General features: G+C 59.7%; 2 protein-coding genes across 2 annotated transcripts; both read right to left on the bottom strand.

Annotated features, from left to right (window-relative positions):
- Window positions 1-2396: 2396 nt before the first annotated feature.
- On the bottom strand, window positions 2397-12369 carry LOC135442089 (putative testis-specific Y-encoded-like protein 3). Its single transcript, XM_064701636.1, has 7 exons — window positions 8585-12369; window positions 8395-8472; window positions 7704-7815; window positions 7463-7608; window positions 4365-4441; window positions 2900-2973; window positions 2397-2768 (listed from the first exon to the last, which is right to left on the bottom strand). Exons 1-7 carry the CDS (start codon window positions 9770-9772, stop codon window positions 2704-2706), a joined length of 1740 nt encoding a protein of 579 aa, XP_064557706.1. The 5' UTR covers window positions 9773-12369; the 3' UTR covers window positions 2397-2703.
- A 748-nt stretch (window positions 12370-13117) lies between these two features.
- LOC135442087 (proline-rich protein 2-like) lies at window positions 13118-16460 on the bottom strand. Its single transcript, XM_064701635.1, has 4 exons — window positions 15979-16460; window positions 15685-15734; window positions 15476-15528; window positions 13118-14424 (listed from the first exon to the last, which is right to left on the bottom strand). The coding sequence occupies exons 1-4, from the start codon at window positions 16458-16460 to the stop codon at window positions 14008-14010; spliced, it is 1002 nt and encodes a 333-aa protein (XP_064557705.1). The 3' UTR covers window positions 13118-14007.
- Between the last annotated feature and the right edge of the window lie 334 nt (window positions 16461-16794).

The following is a 16794-nucleotide window of genomic DNA, read 5'->3' as shown; positions in this document are numbered from 1 at the left end:
CCCCCCAAAAAATACCTGGGAGTTTGCCCAAAAAATCCCCAGGAGCCCCCCCAAAATCCCCAAGAGTCCCCCAAAAAATCTCTGGGACCCCCCCAAAATCAACCCCTGGGACCCTCCCCAAATCCCTGGGACCCCCAGGATTCACCCCAAAATTTCTGGGAGTCCCCCCCAAAAAAATCACTGGGACCCCCGGGAACTCCCTCAAATACTCTCTGGGAGCCCCCCCAAAGATCCCTGGGTCCCCCCCAAAAAGTCACTGGGACCCTCGGGTGCCCCCCAAAAATCTCTGGGAGCCCCTGGGGACCCTTCTAACAATCACTGGGACCCCCGGGAGCCCCCCCAAAAAAATCTCTGGGACCCCCGGGAGCCCCCCCAAGCCCCCCGGGCCCCCTCGGTGCTGGGGGGGCATTAAAGCCCCTCCGTGTCCAGGCTCGGCTCTGTTTTTGGGGGCGCTCGGGGATTTTTGGGGGGTCGCGATCCCTCCCCAAAGGGTTAAAGCGGGGTGGGCGGGGCTTGGGCTGGCCACGCCCCCAGATGGGATGGGGTGCCACGTTGGGGGCGTGGTTTATGCAGATTTGCCGCCCGCTGATTGGTGGAGACGCGCGGTTGTGGCGCCCCCTGGCGGGAGGGCGGGGAGGGAACTGGACCGGGACAGCGGGAACGGGAACGGAGCGAGGCTGGGGCGGCGGGAATGGGGCCAAGAACGGGATTGGGATCGGGACCGGAGCGAGGCTGGGGCAAGGGGACCGGGAGCTGGACCGGGAACGGGATCGGAGCGAGGCTGGGACAGCAGGAACGGGGCCAGGAACGGGATCGGGACTGGGAACGGGATTGGTATCGGGACCGGAGCCAGGCTGGGGCAGCGAGAACGGGAACGGGACAGGACTGAGGTTGGGGAAGCAGGAACGGGATCGGGACTGGAACCGGGACCGGAGCGAGACTGGGGCAGCGGGAACAGGGTCAGGAACGGGATCGGGACCGGAACGAGGTTGGGGCAGCGGGAATGGGAACGGGACCAGAAACGGGATTGGGACTGGGAACGGGACCGGAGAGAGGCCGGGACAGCGGGAATGGGACAGGAACCGGGACCGGAGCGAGACCGGGACACCGGGAACGGGAGCGGGAACGGAGCCAGGCCGGGACAGCGGGAACGGGAACGGGACAGGGACCGGAGCAAGGTTGGAACATCGGGATCAGGACCGGGATCGAGATTGGAGAGAGGCCGGGGCACCGGGAACGGGACCGAGACCGGAACCGGGAGCGGAGCCAGGCTGGGGAAGCAGGAACGGGACCGGGGACAGGTTGGAACAGCAGGAACGGGGCCGGGAACGGGATCGGGACCGGGATTGGGACCAGGACCGGGACCGGAGCAAGGCTGAGACACCGGGACCGGAACCAGGCTGGGACAGCGGGAACGGGACCAGGGCTAGAGCGAGACTGGGGCAGCAGGAACCGGGTCAGGAACGGGAACCGGGATTGGGACCGGGGCTGGAACGAGGTTGGGGCAGCGGGAATGGGAACGGGACCGGAAAAGGGAACGGGACCGGAGAGAGGCTGGGGCAGCGGGAATGGGAACGGGACCGGAAAAGGGAACGGGATTGGGATCGGGACCAGAGCCGGGCTGGGGCAACGGGAATGGGACCGGAGGGAGGCTGGAGGAGCAGGAACGGGAACCGGGACTGGGATCCGAGTGAGGCTGGGGCAGCGGGAATGGGACCGGGAACGGAACTGGGGCCGGAGCGAGGCTGAGACACCGGGAACGGGGCCGGGACCGGGAACTGGGAACGGGGCTGGGACGGGAACTGGGAACGAGAACGGGACCGGGACAGCGACAGAGGGAACGGGGCCGGAGCCAGGCTGGGGCAGCGGGAACGGGATCGGGACCGGGAACTGGGAACTGGGAATAGGAACGGGACCGGGGCCGGGAGAGCGGGAACGGGATCGGGATCGGGATCGGGATCGGGACCGGAGTGAGGCCGGGAGAGCGGGATCGGGACTGGAGCCAGGCTGGAACACCGGGAACGGGATCGGGACCGGGATCGGGATCGGGACTGGAGCCAGGCTGGAACACCGGGAACGGGATCGGGACGGGGAGCGGGATCGGGACTGGAGCCAGGCTGGAACACCGGGAACGGGATCGGGATGGAAACGGGGGGGGGGGAAGCACCGGGACCGGGATAGAAATGAGGAGGGAAAGCGGGACCGGGGCGATGGAGGCACCGGGAACGGGATGGAAACCGGGAAAGCACCGGAACCGGTGGGGATGAGGGGGAAAATTCCACCACAAATTGTGGGAAATACCGGGAATTGAGGAGCAGGAGGAAGAGGAGGAAGAGGAAGGAGAAGAAAATCCCCCCAAAACCCCCTTGTGATTCAAGAAGAAATCCCCCCATAAATCTGTTAAAACTTTCTCTTTATTATAATATAATTCTTCAATATAAAAAGCAAATTTTACAAGTTTTAAACCCAAAATGTACAAAAAAAAACCCAAAAAAAACCAACCAGGAAATGAGGAAATGTTTGTGTTCGTCCCCTTGGTGTGTGAGGGGGGGATTGAGGAGATTTAGGACCCCCCAAAAATGGGGAGGGGGATGTGAAAAGGCCTTCAAACACCCTGAGCTGTTTTGGGGGACCCCAGCCCCTCATTACCCGCAATTCCGGGGGGTTGGGGATGTGCAGCACCCCCAAATCCCCCTCCCCAAATTAAATTTTGGGGTCTCTGTGTCCCACAGGGGGCTCCTCTGTCGGGATCTCTTCAACACCACTGCCTGGGAAAAAAAAGGGAAAAAAGGGAAAATTGAGGGGCACAAAATCAGCTCTGACCCCCCCCCAATTTCCTCAGGGGAGGAATTTTGGGGTCCCCCCACAGTTTTTGGGGGGGAATTTGGGGGTTTCTCACCATCCCCATCATCGGGGATCTCCTGCACATCCTCATCGTCATCCAGGATCACCACGCAGTCCTCGCCGCTCTCACTGGGAAATTAAAAATTTTTGTTAATTGGGAGGTGAAAATTGAAAATTTTTGTTTGTTGGGGGTGAAAAGTGAAAATTTTTATTAATTGGGGGGTGAAAATTTAAAATTTGTATTAATTGGGGGGCGAAAATTTAAAATTTTTATTGATTGGGGGGTGAAAATTGAAAATTTTTGTTCATTGAGGGTTAAGAATTGAAAATTTTTGTTCATTGGGAGGTGAAAATTTTGGTTTGTGGGGTGGTGAAAATTGAAAATTTTCATTCATGGGGGTGAAAATTGAAAATTTTCATTAATGGGGCTGAAAATTGAAAATTTTTACTCATGGGGGTGAAAATTTTTGTTAATGGGGGGGTAAAAATTGAAAATTTTTTTTATGGAAAAATGAAAATTTTTGTTCATTGGGGTGAAAATTGAAAATTTGTATTAATTGGGGGGTGAAAATTGAAAATTTTCATTAATGGGGGTGAAAATTGAAAATTTTTACTCATTGGGGGATGAAAATTTTTGTTAATGGGGGGGTAAAAATTGAAAATTTTTGTTTATGGAAAAATGAAAATTTTTGTCCATGGGAGGTGAAAATTGAAAATTTTCGTTCATGGGAGTGAAAATTTTTGTTCATGGGGGTTGAAAAATGAAAATTTTTGTTCATAGTGCGTGAAAATTGAATATTTTTATTCATGGGGGGGTGAAAATTTTTGTTCATGGGATAAAAATTCAAAATTTTCATTTATTGGGGGGTGAAAATTGAAAATTTTTATTTTATTTGTGGGCGGGTGAAAATTGAAAACTTTCATTTATTGGGGGGGGTGAAAATTGAAAATTTTTGTTCATTGGGAGGTGAAAATTTTGGTTTGTGGGGGTGGTGAAAATTGAAATTTTTTGTTCATGGCAGGTGAAAATTAAAAATTTTCATTCATGGGGGTGAAAATTGAAAATTTTTACTCATGGGGGTGAAAATTTTTGTTAACGGGGGGGTAAAAATTGGAAATTTTTGTTTATGGAAAAATGAAAATTTTTGTCCATGGGGGGTGAAAACTGAAAATTTTCGTTCATGGGAGTGAAAATTTTTGTTCATGGGGGTTGAAAAATGAAAATTTTTATTCATAGTGCGTGAAAATTGAAAATTTTTATTCATGGGGGGGTGAAATTTTTTGTTAATTGAGGGGTAAAAATTGAAAATTTTCATTTATTGGGGGGGGTGAAAATTGAAAATTTTGGTTTGTGGGGGGGTGAAAATTGAAAATTTTCATTTATTGGGGGGGTGAAAATTGAAAGTTTTGTTCATTGGGAGGTGAAAAGTTTGGTTTGTGGGGGTGGTGAAAATGGAAGTTTTTTGTTCCTGGGGGATGAAAATGTCAAATTTGGGGTCCCCCCCTCGGGGTGCACTCACCTGTCCGGGGGTCCCTCAGGACCCTCCCCCAGCAGGTAAAACTGGAGCGGGTTGGGCCAGAGCTCGTCCTTGATGATCTGGGGGGAAACGGAGATCAGGGGGGACTGGGAGCACTGGGAGAGACTGGGAGCACTGGGAGCTGTTACTGGTGTTACTGGGAGCACTGGGAGTGTTACTGGGAGCACTGGGAGCTGTTACTGGGAGCACTGGGAGTGTTACTGGTGTAACTGGGAGCACTGGGAGCTGTTACTGGTGTTACTGGGAGCAGTCACTGGGAGCATGGGAACACTGGGAGCTGTTACTGGGAGCACTGGGAGCTGTTACTGGGAGCACTGGGGACTTTCCCGGGCGTCAAAGCCGCCATCTCCGTTGCAGCCACCAGAGGGCGCTCGCTCCTCCCTGCGCATGCGCAATGGGAAACACTGGGGAGGTGTTACTGGTGTTACTGGGAGCTGTAACTGGGAACACTGGGAGCTGGAACTGGGAGCACTGGGAGCTGTTACTGGGAGCACTGGGAGCTGTTACTGGTGTTACTGGGAGCACTGGGAGCTGTTACTGGGAGCACTGGGAGCTGTAACTGGGAACACTGGGAGATGTTACTGGTGTTGAGCACTGGGAGGGGGAACTGGGAGCTGTTCCTGATGTTACTGGGAGCACTGGGAGCTGTTACTGGGAACACTGGGAGCTGTTACTGGTGTTACTGGGAGCACTGGGAGCACTGGGAGGTGGAACTGGGAGCACTGGGGGCACTGGGAGTGTTACTGGGAGCACTGGGAGGTGGAACTGGGAGCACTGGGAGGTGGAACTGGGAGCACTGGGGGCACTGGGAGCACTGGGAGCACTGGGAGCTGTTACTGGGAACACTGGGAGGGGGAACTGGGAGCTGTCACTGGTGTCACTGGGAGCACTGGGAGGTGTCACTGGTGTCACTGGGAGCTGTCACTGGTGTCACTGGGAGCTGTTACTGGTGTTACTGGGAGCTGTTACTGGTGTTACTGGGAGCACTGGGAGCTGTTACTGGGAGCTGTTACTGGTGTTACTGGGAGCACTGGGAGTGTTACTGGGAGCACTGGGAGCTGTTACTGGGAGCACTGGGGACTTTCCCGAGGGTCTCCATCCCTTTCTTGGGGGTCTCCATCCCCTCCCCGCTCCAAGCCGCCATCTCCATTGCAGCCACCAGGGGGCGCTCGCTCCTCCCCGCGCATGCGCACTGGGAGCTGTTACTGGTGTCACTGGGAGCTGTCACTGGTGTCACTGGGAGCTGTTACTGGTGTCACTGGGAGCACTGGGAGGTGTCACTGGGAGCTGTTACTGGTGTCACTGGGAGCTGTTACTGGTGTCACTGGGAGCTGTTACTGGTGTCACTGGGAGCACTGGGAGCTGTTACTGGGAGCTGTTACTGGGAGCACTGGGAGCTGTTACTGGGAGCACTGGGAGGTGTTACTGGGAGCACTGGGAGAGACTGGGAGCTGGAACTGGGAGCACTGGGAGCTGTTACTGGGAACACTGGGAGCACTGGGAGCTGTTACTGGGAACACTGGGAGGTGGAACTGGGAGCACTGGGGGCACTGGGAGGGGAAGTGGGAGCTGTTACTGGGAGCACTGGGAGATCTGGGAGGTGTTACTGGTGTCGCTGGGAGCTGTTACTGGGAGCACCGGGAGTGTTACTGGGAGCTGTTACTGGGAGCACTGGGAGCTGTTACTGGTGTTACTGGGAGCACTGGGAGCTGTTACTGGGAGCACTGGGAGCTGTTACTGGTGTTACTGGGAGCACTGGGAGCTGTTACTGGGGGCACTGGGAGTGTTACTGGTGTTACTGGGAGCACTGGGAGAGACTGGGAGCACTGGGAACTGTTACTGGGAGCACTGGGAGTGTTACTGGTGTTACTGGGAACACTGGGAGCTGTTACTGGGAGCACTGGGAGCTGTTACTGGGAGCACTGGGAGCACTGGGAGGTGTTACTGGGAGCACTGGGAGCTGTTACTGGTGTTACTGGGAGCACTGGGAGCTGTTACTGGGAGCACTGGGAGTGTTACTGGGAGCACTGGGAGCTGTTACTGGGAGCTGTTACTGGGAGCACTGGGAGCTGTAACTGGGAACACTGGGAGATGTTACTGGTGTTGAGCACTGGGAGGTGTTACTGGGAGCTGTTACTGGGAGCACTGGGAGCTGTTACTGGGAGCACTGGGAGCACTGGGAGCTGTTACTGGTGTTACTGGGAGCACTGGGAGCTGTTACTGGGAGCACTGGGGACTTTCCCGGGGGTCTCCAGCCCCTCCCCGCTCCAAGCCGCCATCTCCATTGCAGCCACCAGGGGGCGCTCGCTCCCTGCCCGCCGCTGCCTCCCCGCGCATGCGCACTGGGAGCACTGGGAGCTGTTACTGGTGTTACTGGGAGCACTGGGAGAGACTGGGAGCACTGGGAGGTGTTAATGGTGTTGAGCACTGGGAGTACTGGGAGAGGGAACTTGGAGCTGTTACTGGTGCTACTGGGAGTACTGGGAGCTGTTACTGGGAGCACTGGGAGCTGTTACTGGGAGCTGTTACTGGGAGCACTGGGAGTACTGGGAGGTGTTACTGGGAGCTGTAACTGGTGTAACTGGGAGCACTGGGAGCTGTCACTGGGAGCACTGGGGGCACTGGGAGCTGTTACTGGGAGCACTGGGGACTCTCCCGAGGGTCTCCATCCCCTCCCCGCTCCAAGCTGCCATCTCCATTGCAGCCACCAGGGGGCGCTCGCTCCTCCCCGCGCATGCGCACTGGGAGCACTGGGAAGTGTTACTGGAGTTGTTACTGGGAGCAGTTACTGGGAGCACTGGGAGCTATAACTGGTGTTACTGGGAGCACTGGGAGCTGTTACTGGGAGCACTGGGACTTTCCCGAGGGTCTCCATCCCTTTCTTGGGGGTCTCCATCCCCTCCCCGCTCCAAGCCGCCATCTCCATTGCAGCCACCAGGGGGCGCTCGCTCCTCCCCGCGCATGCGCACTGGGAGCACAGGGAGCTGTAACTGGTGTTACTGGGAGCTGTTACAGGTGTTACTGGTTACTGGGAGCTGTCACTGGTGTCCCTGGTGTCCCTGGGCCCATCCCTGCCTCACCTCAGCCACCCTGTCCCCGGCGGGCGCGCTGTGATCCCCGAACCAAGCGAAGAAGCTCCGCGGGGCCGGGGGTCCCTTGTGGGGGCGGCTCCGGGGGTCCTGGCCCTGCCACCACCGGATGGGCGTCGAGTGCGACACCAGGTGACCTGAGGGGAGGGGACAGCACCGGATGACGTCACTCCTGAACCCCCAAACCCCGTTGGAATTTGGGGATCCCCCTCATCCGCACCCCAAAATTCACCTGAGGGTCCCCGCACGAACTCCTTGGCCACGACGTCGTTCTGGAAATAGGGATTGACGCTGAAGAAAAAGCGGATCCGGCACCCGGGGTGGCTCTGCCCGAACTCCTCCACCTGAAAAGGCACCCCCAAATCTCAGGGGGGGTCACAGCACCCCAAAAATCCCCCCCAAACCCCAAAAGTGGCCCCCAAACCTCATTTGGGGTGTCAATGCACCCCAAAAAGTGCCCCCCAGATCTCAGGGGGGTCACAGCACCCTAAAAGTGCCCCCTAAACTTCATGGGAGTGGTGCACAGCACCCAAAAGTCCCCCCTAAACTTCATGGGAGTGGTGACAGCACCCCAAAAATCCCCCCCAAACCCCAAAAGTGCCCCCCAAACCTCAGGGAGTGTCACAGCACCCTAAAAGTGCCCCCCAAACTTCATGGGAGTGGTGACAGCACCCCAAAAGTGTCCCCCAAACCCCAAAAGTGGCCCCCAAACCTCATTTGGGGTGTCAATGCACCCCAAAAGTGCCCCCCAGATCTCAGGGGAGTGGTGACAGCACCCCAAAAGTCTCCCCCAAACCTCACAGCACCCCAAAAGTGTCCCCCAAACCTCATTTGAGGGGGGGCACAGCACCCCAAAAGTCTCCCCCAAACCCCATTTGGGGTCACAGCCCCCCAAAATCGCCCCCAAGCCCCTCCCCAAGCACCTGCAGGCTGGTCATGTAGCTCAGCGCGTCCTCGTCGCGGTCGCTGATCATGGCCGAGAGCTGCGGGTGGTTCAGGAACTGGGCACAGAGACGGGGTCAAGGAAACTTCTGGAAGTTCCTCCGCGCACCCCGAACCCCCAAAATTTAAAAAAAAAATTTTAAATTTTTTTTTTGCTTCCCCCAAGGATACGGCGGTGACCCAGAAGCCGGGGATGTGCTGGATGAGGCGGTTGCGGCGCTGCAGGTGCGGCCGGCGGCGGAGGCAGAAGCGGGCGCGGAGGCGGCGGAAAGCTCGCGCGGCCTCCTCCTCCACGGCCTCCAGCTCCAGCTGCACGGCCTCCAGAGCCGCCAGGTACCTCCCCGGCCCTTCGTCCCGCTCCTCCTCCTCCTCCTCGTCCTCATCATCCTCATCCAGAGAGATCACCGCGCTCTCCTCGCTCACCGCCGCCTTGGCGTTTTGCTCCGCTCCGCCCGTGGGTTCCAGGTTCTCCGCGGGTTCCTCATCCTCCTCACCACCTTTCTGCTCTCTGTCCCACCTCTGAGCCCTCCCTGCCTCTTCTCTGGTGGCTTCCAAGCTGCTCTCCGGGTTTCTCGGCCTGGGTCTCGCCGGGGTTTTGGCTTTGCGCCTGTTGGCGCTTTTCCTCTCCTCCACGCTGCCCGGGATTTTGGGGGTGCTCTCCTCCGAGCCCCCCTTGCTCCTTCTGCCCTGCTCCAAGCAGCGAGTGACGGCCGTCTCCAGGCTCCCTCTGCGACCATTGGTGGTCCCAAGGTTCCCTGTGAGCTCCTTGGGGGTCTCCAGACCATCCTGGGCTTCCCTGGGGGTCTCCAAACTTCCCTTGGAACCTGTGGGAGTCTCCAGGACATCGCTGTTCTTCTCCAAGGAGTGAGCGGCAGCAATTTCCAGGTCCTCTCTGGTGGTCTCCATCCCCTCTTTGACCTCTCTGGTGGTCTCCAAACCCCCATTTTCCTCCTCCGAGCAGTCACTCCTTGTGTTCTGCAGGCTCCCTTTGCATCCGTTGATGGTCTCCAGGTCCCCCTTGGCCTCCTCGGTGGTCGTGACCTCTCCGGTGACTTTCCCGGGGGTCTCCATCCCACTTTTGGGGGTCTCCAGCCCTTCCCCGGTCACAGCCGCCATTTCCGAGCAGCCGCCAGGGGGCGCTCGCTCGTCCCCGCCGCCGCCTCCCCGCGCATGCCCAGACCCGTCACCCCTCGCGCGCGCGCTGCGGCCCTCACCACGACCTCCGGCGGGGGTGGGGGAACGCGCCGTCTCCTCCCCGCTGTTAACGGCGGCGGCGGCGGAGCCCGTCCCGGTGGGCTCATCCAGACGGCGGAGCTTGGCCGGGGACGGTCGTTCTGTCCCGGCCCCGGCCCCGCTCATGGCGGCGGCTCCGGCGCCCGCCACAGGCCGAAAAAGCGCGCCGCCGCCGCCGCCGAGGCCCCGCCCACCCCGCTCGTCACTCGCGCGCTGCCCCCAATTGGCCGGTTGCCATGGAGACTCCCGTCACGCGGGGCGGGCGGGAAATGAGCGGCCAATGGGAACGCGCTGCTTTGGCGGGCTCCGGGCAGCGCGGTGGACGGGGCCGGGGGGGGGGGAGCCGCGCGCGCTTATGCGCAGCGCGAGGAGCGCACGTGCGGGCGGCGCGAGAGCCGCGGGCGTGAGGGGAGAGGCTCCGCCCCCTTCCCGCCATGAGGGGCTGAGGGAGCTGGAGGGCGGCGGGACTCCCATGGAGGGAACGGGTTCCCCCCCACACTGTCACCTGAGAGACTGGGACCTTCCCTCAGGGGCTGAGGGAGTGGGAGGGTGGTGGGACCCTCCCGGAGGGGACGGGTTCCCTTCCACGCTGTCACCTGGGACCCTCCCTGAGGGGCTGAGGGGACGTGAGGGCGGCAGGACCCTCCCGGAGGGGACAGGATTTCTCCTCAGTGAGTATAGAGGGACTGGGACCCTCTCTCAGGGGCTGAGGGACCGCGAGGGCGGGCAGGACCCCTCCGGAGGGGACAGGGTCTCCATTTCTCCTCAGTGAGTATAGAGGGGCTGGGACCCCCTCCAGTGTAACCTGAAGGACTGGGAGCCCCCCTCAGGGGGCTGAGGGACAGCGGGGGCAGGCAGGACCCTCCAGAGCGGACAGGATTTTAATTTCTCTTTAGTGAGTATAGAGGGGCTGGGACCCCCTCCAGTGTAACCTGAGGGACTCAGGGGCTGAGGGAGCGTGAGGGTGGCGGAACCCTCCCGGAGGGTACAGGATTTCCATTTCTGCTCAGTGAGTATAGAGAGGCTGGGACCCCCCCTAATGTCACCTGAGGGACTGAGACCCTCCCTCAGGGGCTGAGGGACAGCAGGGACGGGCAGGACCCTTTTTCCTCCCTTCTCAGTGAATATAGAGGGGCTGGGACGCCACCCAAATGTCATCTCAGGGACTGGGACTCTACGGTGACTTCCGAGGGGCTGCCCCCCTCCGCCATTACCTGAGGGGCTGAGGGCCTGTGGGTGCTGGTGGCCCCCTCTCTGAGGGTCTGGGACCCCCACACGATGTCACCCAAAGAACTGAGGGACTGCAAGAGGAGCAGAACATCCGGAGATGACAAGAAACCCCCACAGTGAGTGCAGAGGGGCTGGGACACACCCTGAGGGGAGGAGGACGCCATAGGGGATGGCATCTCCCCCACAATGAGCCCAAAGGGACTGGGACTCCTCCATAGTGACTTCAGAATGGCTGTGTCATCCCCCCACACCTGAGGGGACAGGAGGGACAGGACCACGAGCCACCAGTGGCCACCTCCAGGAGGCTCATGACCCCCCCTGGCTGCTGCCAGGACCCTCGAGACCCCCAAGTGCCTCCAAGGAGCCTTAGGACCCCTCCATAGGGGGCTCAGGACCCCCACCCCAGCTGCTCCCAGGACACCCAGGACCCCCCAAGTGCCTCCAAGGAGCCTTAGGACCACTCCCCACTTCATCCTAGGGGGCTCAGGACCCCCTCCCTGAGCTGCTCCCAAGACATTCAGGACCCCCCAGTTCTTCAATGGAGCTCAGGACCCCCCAAGTTCTTCAAGACCCTCTCCCCAGCTGCTCCCAGGACATTCAGGACCCCCCAAATTCTTCAGAGGGATTCAAGACCCCCTCCCCAGTTTCTTCCAGGACCCTCGAGACCCCCCAAGTGCCTCCAAGGAGCCTTAGGACCACTCCCCACTTCATCCTAGGGGGCTCAAGACCCCCCCTCAGCTGCTCCCAGGACATTCAGGACCCCCCAAGTTCTTCAAGACCCCCTCCCCAGTTTCTTCCAGGACCCTCGAGACCCCCCAAGTGCCTCCAAGGGGCTTTAGGACCACTCCCCACTTCATCCTAGGGGGCTCCAGACCCTCCCCAGCTGCTCCCAGGACATTCAGGACCCCCCAAGTTCTTCAAGACCCCCACCCCAACTACTCCCAGGACAATCAGGTTCTTCAGAGGGGTTCAAGACCCCCTCCCCAGTTTCTTCCAGGACCCTCGAGACCCCCCAAGTGCCTCCAAGGAGCTTTAGGACCACTCCCCACTTTATCCTAGGGGGCTCAGGACCCCCCCTCAGCTGCTCCCAGGACATTCAGGACCCCCCAAGTTCTTCAAGACCCCCACCCCAACTACTCCCAGGACAATCAGGTTCTTCAGGGGAGTTCAAGACCCCCACCCCAGGATACTCAGGACCCCCTCCCCAGCTACTCCCAGCACTCAGGACCCCCCAGTTCTTCCAGGGGGCTCAGGACCCTCACCCCAGCTGCTCCCAAGACATTCAGGACCCCCCAAGTTCTTTAGGACCCCCTCCCCAATTGCTCCCAGGACACTCAGGACCCCCCCAGGCTGTCACAGACCCTTCTATCGCGACATGGCTCCCATGTCCTGACAGCCCCAGCTGAGCCTGCACCACCCTCAGGGGCTGGGGGGGCCCTTTGTCACCCAGGGCCCCCCCCCTCCCCCCGTGACCTTTGCTGGGGGCGTCCCCGAGGGCAGGAAACGGCTGCGACAGTGACACCGGGGGGGGGGGGACAGGGCCACCACCCCCTAAACAGAGACAGACAACTCTCCCCTACCCCCCCCACCCCAAAATTACACACACATCCCAAAATTAGACACACACCCCAAAATTACACACACACACCCCAAAATGACACCCCCCACCCCAAAAATCCACAACCCCCCCACGACAAAAACTCGGGGACACCAAAGGGGGTGGAGGGACAGGGCCACCACCCCCCAAACAGAGACAGACAACCCTCCCCTACACCCCACCACCCCAAAATTACACACACATCCCAAAATTAGACACACACACCCCAAAAATCCACAACCCCCCCACGACAAAAACTCGGGGACACCAAAGGGGGTGGAGGGACAGGGCCACCACCCCCTAAACAGAGACAGACAACCCTCCCCTACCCCCCACCACCCCAAAATTACACCCCTCACCCCAAAATTACACCCACCCCCCAAAATTACACCCACCACCCCAAAATTACACACACACACCCCAAAAATCCACAACCCCCCACGACAAAAACTCGGGGACACCAGGGGGGGGAGGAAGGGACAGGGCCACCATCCCCTAAACAGAGACAGACAACCCTCCCCTACACCCCACCACCCCAAAATTACACACCCCCACCCCAAAATGACACCCCCCACCCCAAAATGACACCCCCCACCCCCAAAAAATTCCCCCCACCCCCCCCCACGACAAGAACTCGGGACACCATCGTTCCATGGCTGTATGTACACAGGGGCACCCCAAAACCCGGGTGGGGTGCACATGATTCGGGGGGGGTGGGGGGGGTCCCACAAAGTGACAGTGCCCCCCACCCCGGTGTGGGGGGGGGATTTGGGGGTGCCCTTCAATTTGGGGGGTTCCCTTCCATTTAGGGGTGCCCTTCCAATTGGGGGTTCCCCTCCATTTTGCAGTGCCCTTCCCTTTAGGGGTGCCCTTCCATTTTGGGCGCCCTCTGATTTTGGGGTGCCCTTCCATTCAGGGGTTCACTTCTAATTGGGGGGTTCCCCTCCATTTTGGGGGTGCTCCTCCATTTAGGGGTTCCTTTCCTTTTGGGGGGATCCCTTCCATTTAGGGGTTACCCTTCCATTTTAGGGTTCCTTTCCTTTAGGGGTGCCCTTCCATTTAGGGTGCCCCTACATTTGGGGTTCCCTTCCTTTTGGTAGTTCCCTTCCAATTGGGGGTGCCCTTCCATTTTGGGTGCCCTTCCTTTTAGGGGTGCCCTTCCATTTTAGGGCACCTTCCATTTTAGGAATCTTCCATTTTAGGGTTCCCTTCCATTTGGGGGTGCCCCTCCCTTTTAGGGAGTTCCCTTCCATTTGGGGGTTCCCCTCCATTTAGGGGATGCCCCTCCATTTTGGGTTCCTTCCATTTGGGGGCACCCTTCCATTTGGGGGTGCCTCTCCATTTAGGGGTTCCCTTCTATTTAGGGGGTGCCCTTCCATTCCCCCCCTCCATTTAGGGGGTACCCTTCCATCGCCCCCTCCCCTGACTGATTTAGGGATGTCCCACTTTTTCAGAGGTGAAATGTGTGGGGGTGTTGCTGTGACTTTTTGGGGAGGTGACAATTTTGGGGGTGACAATCAGGGTCCCCCCACCCTCACGTGAGCCACGCCAGCGCCAGGTAAATGCCCAAAGCCACCGCAGCCGTGGGACCCCCCCCGTCCCCCCCCCAGGCCACGGGCACCAGCACGGCCAAAGCCAAAACCACCCCGCACCCCCTGAGGGCCCCCCCAAAACTTCTGCCGCGGGGGGGGGGCCGGGCCGGTACCACCAGCGCCCCCTCCAGGGGGCCCCCCCTGCCCCGCAGCGCCGGGGGGCTGCAGCGACCCCCGCCCCCCTCATAGCGCAGCGCCATCTCGTTGGCCAGGGACGTGTTGGGGGCTCGGTCGGGAAACGGGGGGTCCCCGGTTTTGGGGAGGGGGTCGCTGTCGTTGGGGTCCCCCCCGCGAAGGCGGCGCAGGTGGGACAGGTAGAGCTGCTCCAGCTCCCGCGCCACCGCCTCGTCCTCGGTGCCCTAAATGGGGAGGGGATCATTTGGGGTACCCGCAATCTGGGGTACCCCCAATTTGGGATACCCCCAATTTGAGGTACACCCATTTTAGGGTACACCCATTTTGAGGTACACCCATTTTAGGGTACCTCCAATTTGGGGTACACCCATTTTGAGGTACACCCAATTTCAGGTACACCCATTTTGGGGTACCTGAAATTGGGGTACCCCCAATTAGAGGTACACCCATTTTGAGGTATCCCCAATTTGAGGTACCCACAATTTGGGGTACACCAATTTTGAAGTACCCCAAATTTGAGGTACCCCCATTTTGGGGTACACCCATTTTGGGGTACCCCCAATTAGAGGTACCCCCATTTTGAGCTATACCCAATTTGAGGTACACCCATTTTGAGGTACCCCCATTTTGGGGTACACCCATTTTAGGGTACACCCATTTTGAGGTACACCCATTTTGGGGTACCTCCAATTTGGGGTACACCCATTTTGAGGTACCCCCAATTTCAGGTACACCCATTTTGGGTACCTCCAATTTGGGGTACACCCATTTTGAGGTACCCCCATTTTGGGGTACACCCATTTTGGGGTACCCCCATTTTGGGGTACGCTCATTTTGAGGTACCCCCAATTTGAGGTACCCGCAATTTGGGGTACACCCATTTTAGGGTACCCCTAATTTAAGATACACCCATTTTGGGGTACACCTATTTTGAGGTACCCCCATTTTGGGGTACACCCATTTTAGGGTACACCCATTTTGAGGTACCCCCATTTTAGGGTACCCCCAATTTGAGGTTACACCCATTTTGGGGTACCCCCATTTTGGGGTACCCGCATTTTGGGGTACACCCAATTTGAGGTACCCCCATTTTGAGGTACACCCAATTTCAGGTACACCCATTTTGGGGTACCTCCAATTTGGGGTACCCCCATTTTGGGGTACCCCCAATTTGAGGTACACCCATTTTGGGGTACCCCCAATTTGAGGTACACCCATTTTGGGGTACCCCGATCACTGAGGGAGGGGGCACCCCAATTTTGGGTGTTGTCTCACCTGTGCTGGCGGCTGCTCCGCATCCGTTGGGGGCGTTGGGGCAGGGTCAGGCTCTGTAGGGAGGGAAAAGCGACCCCCAAAAGTTCCGTGGGGGGGGTGAGGGTGACAAAGTGGGGTTACAGGGACATTTCTGAGGGGTGGGGGTCCCAAAGGGTCTCAAAAATTGGAGGTGCACCCCCAAATTTTAGGGGGGGGGGGGAAATATTTACCTGTGCTGTGCTCGGGGGGTGGGGGCTGCGCGTCCTCCGCCTCCTGCGGCCTTTTGGGGGGGACACGGGTGTGGGGGGGTCACCGGACAGGCCGCACCCCCCCCCAGCCCCCCCAAATTAGGGGTGGGGGAGTGTGACCCACATTCGGAACCCGAGGGTTCGGGGTTTGGGGGGGGGTCCCAGCCATGCACCACAGCCCCCCCCTCAATTTCGGGGGGCACATGCAAGGTGTTGACCCCATTTTGAGGGGGGGTCCCCCATGCAGATTTACCCCCCCCCCCCCCAATCTCTTACCTGCCCTTCCCAGGCCTCATCCAGATCCCGGGGGGGGGCGGCTCTCCCACCGCGCCCCCCTCCCCCTTTTCGGGGGTCCCTCCCCCGCCGCCCCCCCTCCCCCGGGGGTCCCAGGGCCGGTATTGCCGCAGGCGGGTCAGGGGCAGCCCCAGAGCATCGGCGAACAGAACCCGCCGGGACCCCCCCCCGACCACGACCACCCCCCCGGGGGGCGCGGGGATCTCGGGGTCCCCTGGGGGGGCAGCGGCGGATTCGGGGACCCCCGGTGTGGGGGGGGGCTCGGTGATGTCCGGGATGGAAACGGGAGGGAGGGGGGTCCCAGCGAGCACCGAGGGGTCATGGGGGGCTGAGGGGGGGGTACCCGCGGTTTGGGGGGGGGTCCCGGGACGCGGGGGGGGCTGGGAGGGGCCCCCCCCGCGCGGGGCACGCCGGGAGTCCGGCCACGGGGGGGGCGCCGGGGCGGAGGCGGGAGCGCGGGCCATGGCGGAGGGGCGGGGCCTGCGGCCGCAGCGCGGGGGCGGGGCCAGAACAGAGGGCGGGGCTTAAGGGGAAAGGGGCGGGGTTTAACTGGGGTGGTGTGGTCTGCGGCCGCAGCGTGGGGGCGGGGCCAGAAAGATGGGCGGGGCTTAAGGGAAGGGGGGGTTTAACTGGTGGTGTGGCGCAGCGCGGGGCGGGCAAAAAGATGGGCGGGGTTTAAGCGGAAAGGGGCGGGGTTAAGTGGAGGGGCGGGGCTTAAGGAGAAAGGGGCGGGGACTAAAAGGAAGGGCGGGGCTTAAAGGGGTGTGGGGGGTGCATGGGGGAGGGGATGGGAAAGGG

The sequence above is a fragment of the Zonotrichia leucophrys genome, unplaced genomic scaffold (genome assembly GCF_028769735.1).
Source record: "Zonotrichia leucophrys gambelii isolate GWCS_2022_RI unplaced genomic scaffold, RI_Zleu_2.0 Scaffold_1055_16794, whole genome shotgun sequence".
NCBI classification, from domain to species: Eukaryota; Metazoa; Chordata; class Aves; order Passeriformes; family Passerellidae; genus Zonotrichia; species Zonotrichia leucophrys.
This window is presented reverse-complemented; position numbering and strand designations above follow the sequence as displayed.

What these genes read in the sequence shown, in the direction of transcription:
- LOC135442089 (XM_064701636.1), bottom strand. Translation starts at nt 9,772, where the DNA reads ATGAGCGGGGCCGGGGCCGGGACAGAACGACCGTCCCCGGCCAAGCTC. An exon ending in GTTCGTGCGGGGACCCTCAG is followed by an intron (nt 7,609 to 7,703) that starts GTGAATTTTGGG and finishes CCCTCCCCTCAG; the next exon opens with GTCACCTGGTGTCGCACTCG. An exon ending in CCTGAGGGACCCCCGGACAG is followed by an intron (nt 2,974 to 4,364) that starts GTGAGTGCACCC and finishes TTAATTTCCCAG; the next exon opens with TGAGAGCGGCGAGGACTGCG.
- LOC135442087 (XM_064701635.1), bottom strand. Translation starts at nt 16,460, where the DNA reads ATGGCCCGCGCTCCCGCCTCCGCCCCGGCGCCCCCCCCGTGGCCGGAC. An exon ending in ACCCCCCGAGCACAGCACAG is followed by an intron (nt 15,529 to 15,684) that starts GTAAATATTTCC and finishes CCCTCCCTACAG; the next exon opens with AGCCTGACCCTGCCCCAACG. An exon ending in CGGAGCAGCCGCCAGCACAG is followed by an intron (nt 14,425 to 15,475) that starts GTGAGACAACAC and finishes CTCCCCATTTAG; the next exon opens with GGCACCGAGGACGAGGCGGT.